At 38.7% G+C, this 13923-nt stretch overlaps 2 protein-coding genes across 2 annotated transcripts; one reads left to right on the top strand and one right to left on the bottom strand.

Annotated features, from left to right (window-relative positions):
* Window positions 1-1586: 1586 nt before the first annotated feature.
* Window positions 1587-3139, bottom strand: LOC137174255 (ribonuclease P protein subunit p20-like). The gene is made up of 2 exons (XM_067579434.1): window positions 3055-3139; window positions 1587-2336 (listed from the first exon to the last, which is right to left on the bottom strand). Exon 2 carries the CDS (start codon window positions 2290-2292, stop codon window positions 1819-1821), a length of 474 nt encoding a protein of 157 aa, XP_067435535.1. The 5' UTR covers window positions 2293-2336; window positions 3055-3139; the 3' UTR covers window positions 1587-1818.
* Window positions 3140-4250: 1111 nt separating this feature from the next.
* Window positions 4251-13188, top strand: LOC137174178 (up-regulator of cell proliferation-like). The gene is made up of 4 exons (XM_067579328.1): window positions 4251-4445; window positions 6981-7042; window positions 7195-7273; window positions 7637-13188. The coding sequence occupies exon 4, from the start codon at window positions 7645-7647 to the stop codon at window positions 12319-12321; it is 4677 nt and encodes a 1558-aa protein (XP_067435429.1). The 5' UTR covers window positions 4251-4445; window positions 6981-7042; window positions 7195-7273; window positions 7637-7644; the 3' UTR covers window positions 12322-13188.
* The last annotated feature ends 735 nt before the right edge of the window (window positions 13189-13923 follow it).

Raw genomic sequence — 13923 nt, 5'->3', positions numbered from 1 at the left:
GTGCTAACAGTTATTGCAATGCACTTTTTGTCCACTATGGCTTTCATTATATTGAAATTACTACTGCAACTACTAAATGTCTTACTCCATACCACAGAATGACTGAACAACTGTACAATGTTACTGTAAAATAACATAATATACTGTCCTTCTTTATGTCATATCATTTTTACACTATGCTACTGTACTGTTTTATTATCTCATATTTATTATATGTAATGCATATTCATATTAATATGTTGTATAGACACATCACTATGTACAGTACATATGTATGTGTATTTTTGTATGTACTGTATATAGTTTCCCTTCACATTATACTTCATTATGCATAAAGGGTGTAAAAATTCTAATCTATAAAACAGATTTTTAATATTAATTCCAAACATACTGTATCTACTACTATCTACTGTCCAACCTTATCTGGATTTAAGATAATTGCACTATTGTTTCGGCACATATATTCATGCCCATCAGTTAGAGTTATATGCTGTATACATCATTCTAATTTTAATCTTTTTTGTTGTCTCTGTCTCCCTCTTTCCATCATTTTTACCTTTTTCTTTCTTTACATCATGTTTCTATCTACCTCTCAGGTTTATTCTTATGACCACAGTTCCTCAACTTATTTCTCAGCTATTATTTGGACTTCAGCACATAGACCCACACACACTCTGAGATGATTGCACCTTGAAATGTAGATGTCAAACATGGAAATGGTGAAGCACATCATGACCAAAATGAGGCCTTTGGGAAGCACTGCTCTTGCACTTTGTGTGTGGATGTACTTGTGTGTGTGAGTTAAGACTGCAAGTTTAAATCTGTACGTAGTGTGTATGTGTCTGTTTCCAGTGAGTCTGACCCCTAAACTCATATCTTTAGAGTGAACTGTGGAGTGGAACACCTAGAAAATATTGATTGCACCTAGAAGTTGGAGGCCTGTTAGGTTGCGACAGGGCATCTATTTCCAATATCACTGCAAAAATGAATGAAGCCTGACCCACATGAGTTTAACATTGTTCAACCATGCCTCACAGAAACAGTCTCTTTTATTAGATTTGTTAATATAATGTTAATATATTTTATAAGTTGTATAATTGCTATTTATACAGATTTTCTACTTTTAAGCTCCAGTCTTTTTTTGTGTGTGTCAGATCTTTAGGATTTTAGTTGGGCTCATGTTCTCATGTGTAACACTGAACACATGTGTACACATGCTATAAACATTATTTGAGAGTATGTTGTTGCCACATGGTGGCATGGAAGCAAGATTGCTGAATGATAACATCCTGGCATGTGTATGTGTAGCAAACTACTGACATCTAGTGGAGGTTCACTACAACAACACCTACCTGAATTGTAAACTTTCTCAGTTTTTCCTAAATATTTCTACATTTAAAAACAGACATGAAACTGTGAACACTTGTGCTGCTCTTAGGCCTTAAAATTAAAGACAATTGTACATTTACATGTCGACAAGTATTAAATTACATTGAGGTTTCATCTGGCAAACATCACTGTTGCTTCAAGACATGCAAACATAAAAAGTGATGACACTAACAATTTTTGACAAGACACAAAACTCGTGACAAAAGAGCATAATATATTCAGTCCAACTGGAGTATTCCTACACAGTTTACTGATACATGTACAGCCAACACACTGTATGTCGCTCCATTCTGCTGCTGCCGTCATAGGTCTCCACACACTCAGCCCCATCAGATAACTCTGTAATATGTGTCTACTGATTAATGAGGCAACAAACAGGACTAATAGAGAACCTCTGCCTGACACACATGAGGGAAACCTCTATCCAAGTCACTGTGGGTCAGGGTAGAAAACCTTAATATGAATGGCCGAGTTGTTGCGTGTACGTGTCATGGGCTCCCCAGCCTCATCAGGGTCCTCAGGTTCCAGGTCATCCACAAGCTCTACTGTGGAGGTGTTGGCTGCCAGCTGCAGCGCCCCCTGGCTGCTGGCCTGCAGCTGAAGGGCAATGTTGATAGCTCTGTTGATGGCCAGGCCCAGGCCATGGACACAGATCTCCCTGTGACCCCCACCTTCCAGCAGCTTCTGACAACGTGCCAGCTGAGCCCGGAAATACGTCTTCATGTTGACGTAGACATCGTTCCGTCTCTTGGGGAGTTTCCGAGGGAGCCGTTTCCGAAGGGTGTACTCTACTGGGTCCATCCCGTGTGTACAGGGGCTGTCCGAGGGATGGAGGACATCCCTGGGTTGCGCGGCTCTGTCATGTCCCTCAGAGTGTGTGTGGATGTGTGCTGAAGCCCACATAATGGGTCATGTAACAGTTGCTCCCATTCTAGAATAGAAATATACTTATGTATAGAGAAATGATAAGAAAGTAGAAAATAAGAAATATGTTTTAAAAAAGAGAATATTATACTACAATATATAACAATATATACAGAAAAATAGAAAGTAAGAGATGTAAAAAAAAAAAGTGCATATTACAACATCACATTACAACAGCATCATCGCATGTTTAGACTTCAGGGAGGTCTTGACTTGCTTATACACAGATTGGGTGGGTGGGGGGCACACACATACATAAAAAATATGAAAAAAGTCACTTTTAGGGACAATTGAGATTTTAAGACCAAAATACAATTTGGAGCATGTTGAATTCAATAAAAATTAAATCTGATTGGGGAAAGTGGTTTTCATCCCCAAAGGAAAGGTGTCCCCAATCAACTGGTGTGTGTGCTGATGAAAGTCCCCAGTTGTGACCCAGTCAAGTGCAAACAAACAAAACACACACACACACACCATAGTAGGGCTGCCACTGATTGATTATTATCATTACCTCTTTTTCTGCTTATCATTATCTTGATTCATCATTTTTGTCTATAAAGTGTGATAAAATAGTGAAAGATGCTGAATGCAAATGAGACATTTTTACTGGCAGGATGTGTTCGTTTTAATTATGTCCCACGTGTGAGTGAATGGAAATAAACGTGTTTCTTGCTTCATAACAACATCTCATCTTGTCCAAAAACCAACGTTTAGCTTAAATCAAACAATTAAAACGCTTACAGACGACAGCAACAAGTGAACACTTTGTCGATGCTAATGATGTTTCCGGTTCAGTTTTCTTCAACAGCGGCTATCTAGCACCACGCATTGATGTATGAAGAGAACTCTCTTTATACATCAATGGTACCAACAGAACAGACTGTTTCTTCTTCTTCTGTTGTTTAATGGCGGTTGACAAACACCTTTTAGGCGCATTACAGCCACCTACTGGATTGGAGTATAGACCACAAAAGTTTCTATACTATTACATTCAATTCTTCTATTAATTCCTGTGTTTTCTAAAAATCTGAAAATATCCCTGTACCCTACATCACCTGAACTCCTCTGCAACATTTCTCTAATACCAAGTGTCATGTGATTCCTTTGGAGTGTAATTTTAAGTGTCTGTCTCTCTTGTTGATATCTAGGACAGTATAAAAATAAATGCTCCACATACTGTTCACAGCATGTTTATTCATGATGTTTAATGTACTGTTCTGACCATTGAGACTATTTATTGTAACTGTATAAAAAACTACAATCATTAGTTTAGTCTACACAAAAAGTGAAGATACATATTCTCCACTTGGATCATTTTATCACCATGTCTACTTTCATTTTTAAGGGTGATTGAAATGCAGATCTCCCTCTGCATTAAAATTTCAATTATAGCAGGTGAACCAGTTAATGATCAGACCCATGTAGGTTTAGTATGAACATGAATCAGAAGTTTAAAAAAAAAAAAAGTGGTTTATATTAATTAGTTAATTGAATTTTGATTTAATTCCTTAAAAAGTCATTCATGACAAAACTGTGCTTTTTAAAATTTAGAATAAATCCAGGTGGAATTTCCTCTCATTTGCTTATTAAAATACAGTTGTACTGTACATCATTTTTATATCGCTTACTTAGTTGCTATTACTATTACTGCACCAAAATGTGTTTGTGTATGTCAGACAATAATCATGTGGAAGACTTTGTGTTTACATGTATATTCCTTTATTTTATGGAGAAACTGTGACATGAAATCAGCATTGTGTGATTCTCGTGGTCTCCACATATTTTTACTGAATTCTGCAGCACAGCAGGGAAAACAACTCTGTGCATGAATTAAGCCATCTGTGGTGGCTTTAAGTTTTATCATGTGATTTACTGTAAAATTAAGTTTCGTTTTCCGGGAAACCAGGTGATCCTGAAAATTTCTCTGGAGACCAAAAGTGAAAGTGGCTTCACCCAGCGGAATAAAAGAGTCATGCACCTTCTGGAGGACCGTCTCGGCATACAGCATGCAGTGATGTTCGACGCTTTATCTTCAGGACAAATAGACGCTTGAACAAGTACTGCAGTTTAGTTGAAACCAGCTCCTGGATAGAAGAACGCATTTTTACTATGGGGAAATCTTCTCTTTAAAGGTGAGTTATAATTTTGCTTCGTCACTGATGTGATTTGTCCGTTATGTGATGATGGGAGGACCTGAAAAACAAGCCGAACAATGTCTAAGTGTTCGCACAACAGATTATGAATGTAATCTGATACTCAGTAAACTTGTCCGTTCAACCTTGTTGTGACAACTTCAGCCTCGCACGTGCTGCTGAATCATGCACACTTTTTTTTTTTTTTTTTACTTCTAAATGTTTTCAATATTTTTTATTGACAAACCTGATTCTTTTATGTTTGGTTGACTATAATCTTTCTCAGATGATCGATATCAGATGATATCGATTTGTTTAACTGATCTTATTCACAGTCTCAGTCTCTATACCAGGCGGGGCAACTGAAAATGTTACCCACGAGTCTTCTCAGAGATACTAAAGAAAACATTATCATCGTTAATGCAGTGATTTTAATGATTCATGTGTATTCATCCGGCCTCTATATACCGATGATAGTATACTGCGGACCGCGAAGGCATTGTTGGAAAGTCTCTGCAGAACCGGTGGCCTTAAAAATCATAACAATGTCTGGTTTCACAAGTTCAGCAGAAAAAGACAGCCCGCATTTTTAGACCAGATTCTCAGCTATATTTGTTGAATTTAGAACAATTGAAGTATTCACTGCGGGATACTCACCAGGCAAATTTCAATCATAAAGGGAGATTGCGATCCTATTTATAGGTTGAGAGGGGCTCTGGGCGGTTTAGTAATTTAATGCCACTTTTTTCACCCAAACAATAATGTCTGCGCACGACAAATCGGTATTTATGCCTTTAAAAAAATTGTGGGTATTTTGTATTTGCAAGGACACAGATAATCAATCACATATTTTCAAACCCTTAATATTTAAAGGCTGACTGGGATAAATGATCGTTGTGAACTGGAAAATAATGTACAACTATTCCAGATTTCTCCCACAGCCCAACATGTCAGTGAATTTACTACAGCCTGCAAGTGTTAATATGAGTGTCAGTGTGGATATTTGTGCATGTTGTTGTAACCTGCTTCCTGTTTATGATGCAGGTTGTATTCTACTTCCTTCCTCTTACTGCATGGTAGATAGGCTCCAGCCCACCATGACACTGCACAGGATTAGAGAGTGTAGAAATCAGTGGGGGACTCAGACTATCTGAGGGGATACATTTAATGGGCCCCCTTCAGCAGAGAGCAACGATGCATGTTTGGTAAAAAGGCTTCATTCCCAATTAAGAATAAAATTTTATAGGGTGACTCAGAATATAAAGAAAACAATACCTTTGTATTAAAAAGTATTTACTCTTTAAACATTTATTTTACTAATATCTCTGCAATAAAATACAGGGAATGGGCAATGTTTTAAATGTTTTTTTCTCAAACACATCTGTGGTAAAAACATGGAACTATTAACATTTTGAGAATTAGCTGTTTTGAGCAGTCTTGTCAGGGAAACATGAAGCAAGATTAGTGAAATCAAAGGAGAATTCTTTTTGCCATGAGTTTGTAAATGTTAATGACCTTGTTATGGTCAGTTGCGTTGTCCCTCTCAATGGACAACAGCAGAAGATCTGAGAGCCTTCCTTCTCCACATCTTTTTCCAAACTGGGTCTCGAGCAGCTTCAGTTTGAGAATGATTGTCGACTGATGCAGTTTTTACTGTTAAAATAGGCTGTGCTGACCCAAAGACAACAGAACAATCTAAATGGGTGTGGCTGAGCAAACTAGTGAGTAATACTGTACCAAAATCAATTGAATGGAATAATGTCAGCTACAACAACTACAAACTGTTTTTAAAGGTGCTTTAATTACCTAATGGTCAGCCAAACATAAAGAATACATTAATCTCTACCATAATGGTCAGTTTGTTCCATCGTTAGGGCATCTTATAGGGCAAAGTATCTCATGTTCTTCAGCGGGAGGGCACAATGTTTTTCTCACATATAGGGCACCCTATAAAGCACATTCACCATGTTTTTTGTTCATTAAATTTCATCATGACATCATGTTTTCTCACAACTCGTGGCATCCCAGAGGAAACCATACAGAACCTCCAGCTTACCCCATTACAACAACAACTCATAGGGCATTGCATTACATCTTGTGGGGGTTCTTTATGGGACACTATCACATGTTCTTCCACTGAAAGGGCATCTATGAGGGCACTTCATTCCAGATTGTCATATATAGAGAGGCACTCTATAGGGCACTGCATCCTGATTTACCCTTTGGTGTGTTTTCTCCTTTGTGCGGGCACCTTGGGGGAAATTTTATAATGTTTGCTCTACTGTGGGGGCACCTTAGAGGGCACTTTCACAGTATTTTGTTGTCCTCAGGGGCACCAGGGTGGCGGTTGCCTCCCCTGCTCCCCCCTGAGTCCACCAGTATTAGAAATGGTCCATATATGCCCATGCAAGCAGTGGTTCTGGCTGAGGTTTGTGCAAGGATTTTCTGGTTTGGGTCCATAGTAAAGCAGGCTGCATGGTATTTTAAACTTCTTTGGTAATAAAGCCTTACAGATTTGTCTCTTATTACTTTCAGTGAGAAGCAGCTTGAATATCTGCACTGGAAGCGTGGGATGACTGAGTGTTTCCACAGTGGAGGTAAATTGCTCCTTGTACATCTTCAGAAGAAGAAATTAAAATAAAATTGCAAAATTGTCTCTTATTATTTTCAGTGAGAAGCTATCACCTAATGACTGGATGAGTTGATTGAACACACCTGAACATGCATATTCTTATTCTTATTTGTCAAGGACGTCAGTGATGAAGATTCATTTGTTGATCTGTACAGTGCAGAGGACACTCCACCAACACCACAGACTGGCTACAAGGGTGAGTGTCAACAGATTGATGCAAGTGGTAAACAGAAGACAAACTGGTGTGGATTAGCAAGCAGCCAGCCTATACTGTTAAAGAATTGGCAGCAAGTTTGACATTAAAGCTATAATATGTAACTATTCCGCATTAAAATGTCTAAAAACAACTAGACCTATGTTATATATTTTGTTAAGTTGTGTACTTACACTATCCTTAATTTTAATCAAGGTAACAGTCCGTTTTGATTGTTATTGTTTGTTTTGATTGAGAGACCCCTAGTGGCTGAAATTACATATTGTGCGTTTAATTAATAAATTATAAATGCAATCCTGATTTTGATAATCCTGATTTTGATAATCATTGTTTATATATTCACAGAGACACAAATGGAAAGCTTATTGGAGGATCTGGGCTTGGAGCAGCACTACAAAGAGAAGCTATCCCTGAGCACAATACTTCAGATTAATGAGAAGACCATTACTGATAAACCTGTCAAGCGTAATTCAGATCTTCCATGGTATTTTCTGAAGAAACTGATGATGGTTAATGTGACAGCTAGGAATGTGAAATGTACATCAGTATGTGACTCAAACTGTGATGCTTCATCAGGGAATACAGGGTTAGATCTTGATAATCTGCTCAACAGTCCAAATTCAGGTGATATGCTAAACCCCCTCGACATAATCACTGCTCTCTTTCTGTGTTCTGATGGTTTTGTACAGCAGGAAATGGCACTCAAAATGTCTATGTGTCAGTTTTCTGTGCCTCTACTGCTTCCCAATTGTGAAACAGAACAGTGCACACTCATGCTGTGGGCCATGAGAGACATTGTTAAAAAGTACAGACCTCAGTCCCTTTCTGAATCCAAGGGCTTCATTGAAGACAGAGTTGTTCTCTCGAATCTTCCAATGATATCTTTTGTGAGACTGGGTGAATGCTCCTTGTCCAAGTCAGAGATTCTCAATAAGCTTTTGAGCAATTCTCAGCAGTACCATGACACCTTTGTTCACTGCAATATGGAGTGTGGCGACAGCCCAAGGAGAATATCCAATGGATTGGTTGGAATTTCTTGGTACCTCCCTTGTGGAAACAAAAACATGGATCTTTTCAGTGAGCCAGTTGCTGTAGCTAACCTTCGTGGGGACATTGCTTCATTTGAAACACAATACTCTTTTTTGTGTCAGACATCTACAGCAGTTTTTGTGTTCTTTGACAATTTGGACTCTGAGTGCAGGCTACTGACCAACCAACACCACAAGGCACAGATCTACTTGGTGGGCAACCATCAAAGCAAGCAGTTCAGTTTAGATGCTCTGAAAAATGTAGCAACCAAGTTGGGCTTGACTAACAGCAACATTATTTTGAAGACTAAGCGCATGAATGATGCAGACTTTGTGTCAAATCTGCGGAAAACAGTCAGGGATGCAGTTGAGAGCTCCAAGAAGACAATGCGAATAGAGCAGATGACTGACATTGCCCATGAACTGGGAATCTTGGTTGATGAAGACTCTCCAGAGTGCCAGACTGCCAAGAAAAATGCAGATGCCATCACTGCAGAAATTCATGACACCCTTAAATACAAAGAAGCTCAGCTTCCCAGGCAAGGGAAAATATGGAAAGATTTGACTTGCTTAGAAAAGGAAGAATTTCGTCTTCAAAAAGTTGGATCTGAAAACATAGAAATGTACAAAGGTAATCTTAAGGTACAGAAAACAAAACTTCGGGGAAAACAGAACTCTTATGACATATCAACTGCTATGACATGCTTCATCAACGCAGTATCAAGCCCAGGAATAGAGAGGTGTTATTTCCTGAAATGGATGCGTATAAACCTTGATAACCTATCTCGAGAAAAACTGTCTGGTCTCAGGGAGCAGTACAAAAAGAAATGCAAAAGTTCTGACAACAAAGAAGAGATTAAAGACATTGACAGACAACTTTCCAACAGCTCACTGGGGACTGAGCACTTCTTCCGTGAAATGGGTCAAATCTATGAAGCTTCAGTTTCCCTTCCAGAAACACACCCATCACGTCAACAATTACAGCATCTTCCAAAACTCTGTGCAGGATTGTTACTTGATGGCTTTCCTCTTGAGCTTGTTGACGGAGATGCATCCAACATACCTCTCAGATGGGTGAGTGATGTTCTCTCTCAGCTCAATGCCTTGGTGTCTCCTAAGAGCAAGATATTGGTGGTCACAGTTCTTGGAGTTCAGAGCACAGGAAAGTCCACTCTCCTTAACACAATGTTTGGGGTCCAGTTTGCCGTCAGCAGTGGTCGATGCACTCGAGGTGCATTCATGTTGCTCATCAGAGTCAATGAAGATGTCAAAAAAGTACTCAACTGTGACTTCATGGTGATCATTGACACCGAGGGCTTAAAGTCACCAGAGCTTGCACAACTGGATGATAGCCATGAGCATGACAATGAGCTTGCAACACTTGTTGTGGGGCTGAGTGATATCACCATTATCAATATTGCAATGGAGAATTCAACAGAAATGAAAGACATCCTACAAATAGTTGTGCATGCTTTTCTCAGGATGAAGGAGGTAGGCAAAAAGCCCAAATGTCAGTTTGTTCACCAGAATGTGTCAGATGTTTCAGCCCATGAGAAGAACTTACGAGACAGGAAACTGCTCTTGCAACAGTTAAATGAGATGACCCAGGCAGCAGCCAAAATGGAAAAGAAAGAGGAGAACAAGAGCTTCACTGATGTGATGGAGTACAGTCCAGACACTGGGAACTGGTACATTCCTGGACTCTGGAATGGAAACCCACCAATGGCACCAGTCAATGCAGGGTACAGTGAAGCTGTATATGAGCTCAAGAAGAACATCATCCAAATGTTGGGAAATTGTAACTCATCTGCTAACAAAATCTCTGAGTTTACAGAGTGGATGTCAAGCCTCTGGAATGCAGTAAAGCATGAAAACTTCATCTTCAGCTTCAGAAACAGCCTCGTGGCTGATGCCTACATGAGGCTTTGCACAGAGTTCAACAAATGGGAATGGGAATTCAAAAAAGACATGTACACCTGGGTCACAAATGCTGAAACAAGAATTTCCAATTTTGGGAAATTTGCTTTGAAATCAGAGAAACATGACATGAGAGAACTTCTCACAAGTTTGAAAAATGAAGCTTGCACAGTGCTGTCTAAATGGGAGACAAAGCTTCTTGAAAACCTGACAAAGTACTTCAAGCAAACAGAGGGTCATGTCTACCTAGTTGAAGGATACAAAGAGGAATTCTCAAACAGTGCAAAAAGCCTTCGACGAGAAATTCAGAGCTCTGTACTCAATCAGCTCACAGCAGCAGCAGAAATCAAACAGGGAATGGCAGAACTTGATAGAGTCAAGAAGAATCACACAAAACAATTAGAGGAGAGAGTGTGTGCATTAATTGAGGACTGTCGGAAGAAAAAAGTCAAGATGACAGACACAGAGCTAGACAAAGAATTTGATGAGATGTGGGATAAAACTTTGAAGGAACTATCTTTTTGTGAACAAAAGGTAACAGATGTCTTCACCAGTGTATCTCACAACTTGAGAGCAAATCTCTCACATAAGGGCAGTCATGCAAATGAAATACTGAATAAAAAAGACCTGAAAAATTGTGGACAAGTGCCTTTCAAATATAAGCCTACAGTTGAAGGAGCCTTCAACCAATTTAAACACACTGTGAAAAAGTTGTTTAACAAAGATCAAGTAGTGGCTATGCAACAAATGGCTGACAGCATCATAGCTGCTTGTGAAGACATTTTGATACAGAAAATGGAACGAAAAACCAATTACCATGAAACTTACATCCTGGAGATCCTACGCATGATTGATGAGAGGCTTCAAAACAACCAAAATCTGAAGGCAGACATTGAGTTTGAAGTTTCTCTGAAACAGTACATTTGTGGATTTGCAGCCAGAACATTTCAGAAAATGCATGAAGATTTCATACTTGTGAATGATCCCAAAACATGCCTCAAACAAAACAAAGAAAAGTTCTGTGCTGATTTCAAAGATGTGTTCAACGAACGAAATCAGTGCCAGAAGAAGGCAGAAGAATTCACTGACAGATGCTTGAAGCCTGCAGTCGAGGACTTTGTCAACCGCTCCTTGGGTCCTGACATCATTGGTGAAATGCTGACATGCCATCAGTTCAGCACCCGGATATTCTTCCAGTATTCAGTTTTACAGGATTTGCTCTCCAAGGATGACTTTGAAAACTATCGGCGCTACATTTGCTCATATGAGGGTTATGTAAAGGAATGGACACTCAACCAAATAAAAGAACACTTCTCTAACCCGTCTAAAGCGTTTGAGTTTGAGGATCGACACGTTCAGTCAAGTATCAATAGCATAAACAATGTCATCAACAAGGCCAAAACAGGAAGGAGTGGCAACTTGAAGACATTTGTTGAAGATATCTGCAAAGCACTTGGTGATAAACTGGTCATTTCCCAGGATGCTCTTGGAGCTTTCATGATCCTGAACAATGCTGACAAGGAACAGTTTGCTCACTGGCTCACACAGTGCGTGAAGGAGATGGCCCAAGCTCTTAGAGAGAAGTTTAAAAAGACAAACATTGAAATGAAACTAAGAAATCTCCACGTGAGTCCTCAGAATGAGCTTTTCACCAGACTGATTGGATGTGGTAAACAGTGTCCATTCTGCAAAGCGCCTTGTGAGGCAGGAGGAAAAGCACATACTGAGCATTGGACTTCACTACATCGGCCAGAGGGTTTTGGTAGATACAGGTGGGATGCCACAGAAAAACTTGTCACTGACATATGTTCTTCTCTTGTGATCAGTGACGCATGTTTCCGCTGCGATGCTACTAAGGATGAATGGCACCCTTACAAGCGTTACAAAGAAATTTTTCCAGACTGGAAAATTGCTCCAGATGTAAGCCTTGAGGCCTCAGACTACTGGAAATATGTAATGGCAAAGTTCAACCATGAATTTGCTAATGCATATAAAGCAAGGTCTGCTGATATTCCTCCAAATTGGAAGAATATCACACTTAAGCAGGCAAAAGTAAGCCTGAAAGAGTCATTCAACATCAAATGAGAAACGACTAACATTTCCTCCTCGTGATTTACACATTTGCACATCCTCCTACTTATGTTCATTTATCCTCCTTTCATATTGTCCGTGCTTTTTAAAAAAATTTAACATAGAAGAGAATCAGAAATAGTAACATAGTGTATATAAGATGACAAGGATATTTAACTACAACAAAAGAAAAAATCACTACATGTAGTGCTCACTTCTACCTACGATTTCATGTAACGTGTTTAATAAAAAATGTTTTTATTCTTTAGACTATTTTATTCTTTGAGTCAACATATGTTAGGAGCACATGTTACAACATTGCAATCATTAAATCTGAGCTTGCATTTTATGATTTTGTGCAACCGATTACTTTCATTATATTGCAATTGGAAAGATGTACGCAGTTATTCAAAGTATCAAACTGACAGTAAAGTATCTGATATATGAAATATATACAGTTTTAAATGAAAGATTGAATATATGTGGTATTGTCAACATGTATGCAGGATAGAAAGGTTTTTTTGGATCAAATTATGATTGATATGTGATTTTTACTTAGAATATAGAATTGTTTGTCAATGTGTTTGTGAAGTTTTTGGTGTCAAATATTTTCTTTTTTCTTAATGAATCAAAAGATAATTTAATCCATATGTCAACATGTATACATAAAGTTTTCAAAATCAAATCAAGTAAGGTTTGTGTTTTTCAAACTCACATCACTTTGTTTTTTTTCTGTGAAGTATCTAGTGCCATGTACTTACATTTTTAAATTAATTAAAATATCAGCATGTATGTGGTATTGTCATAATGTACCAGAGACTGTGTATTAAATGATTACATTACTTACTTCTATTAACTTAAATAAAGAGACAAAATCAGTTATGAATGTCTTTAATGTTTTATTTGAAGTCTTGGGTTTTTTCATTTGACAAAGAATGTTGAAACAAGAGAAAACACACATTTGCTGTAGAAACACAGCTTAAGCTGTGTGGGTGTTTTACATTGTGAGATGTGACTCATGTAAACGTGTTTCATGTGTGTTGAAATAAGAATAAACCAAACAGCCCCAGCTGTGCGAGCCACAAGACTGCAGTGGGTCACTGAACTGCAGTTATGATCAAACTTGTGGCATCAAGGCTGAGAAGATGCCAGCAGACTAAATAAGCTGGTAAAGAGGATCAGTTCTATGGTCAGGTTGTAACTGGGCTGATGGGAGATGGGGAGCTCCTTCTGCAACAGACTCATTCAACTGAAGTGTAAGACAGAACGCTTCAGGTGCTTGTTGATGTCCACTGCTATCAGACTGCACAATAGCAACTGTGACCCCAGATCGAGCCAGGTGTGACCTCCCTCCACTCCTCTTTTCAACCATACACTGGCTTACATACCCTCCCCATATACAGTACATATACTGAACCCAGTAGTTACTGTGCTGTTACAGTTATTGCAATGCACTTTTTGTCCACTATGACTTTCATTATATTATCATTACTAGTGCAACCACTAAATGTCTTACTCCATACCACGTTATGACCGAACAACTCTACAATGTTACTGTAAAATAGCATAATATACTGTCCTTCTTTATATTGTCATATCATTTTTACACTATGCTAC

The sequence above is a fragment of the Thunnus thynnus genome, chromosome 22, assembly GCF_963924715.1.
Source record: "Thunnus thynnus chromosome 22, fThuThy2.1, whole genome shotgun sequence".
Classification (NCBI taxonomy): domain Eukaryota; kingdom Metazoa; phylum Chordata; class Actinopteri; order Scombriformes; family Scombridae; genus Thunnus; species Thunnus thynnus.
This window is presented reverse-complemented; position numbering and strand designations above follow the sequence as displayed.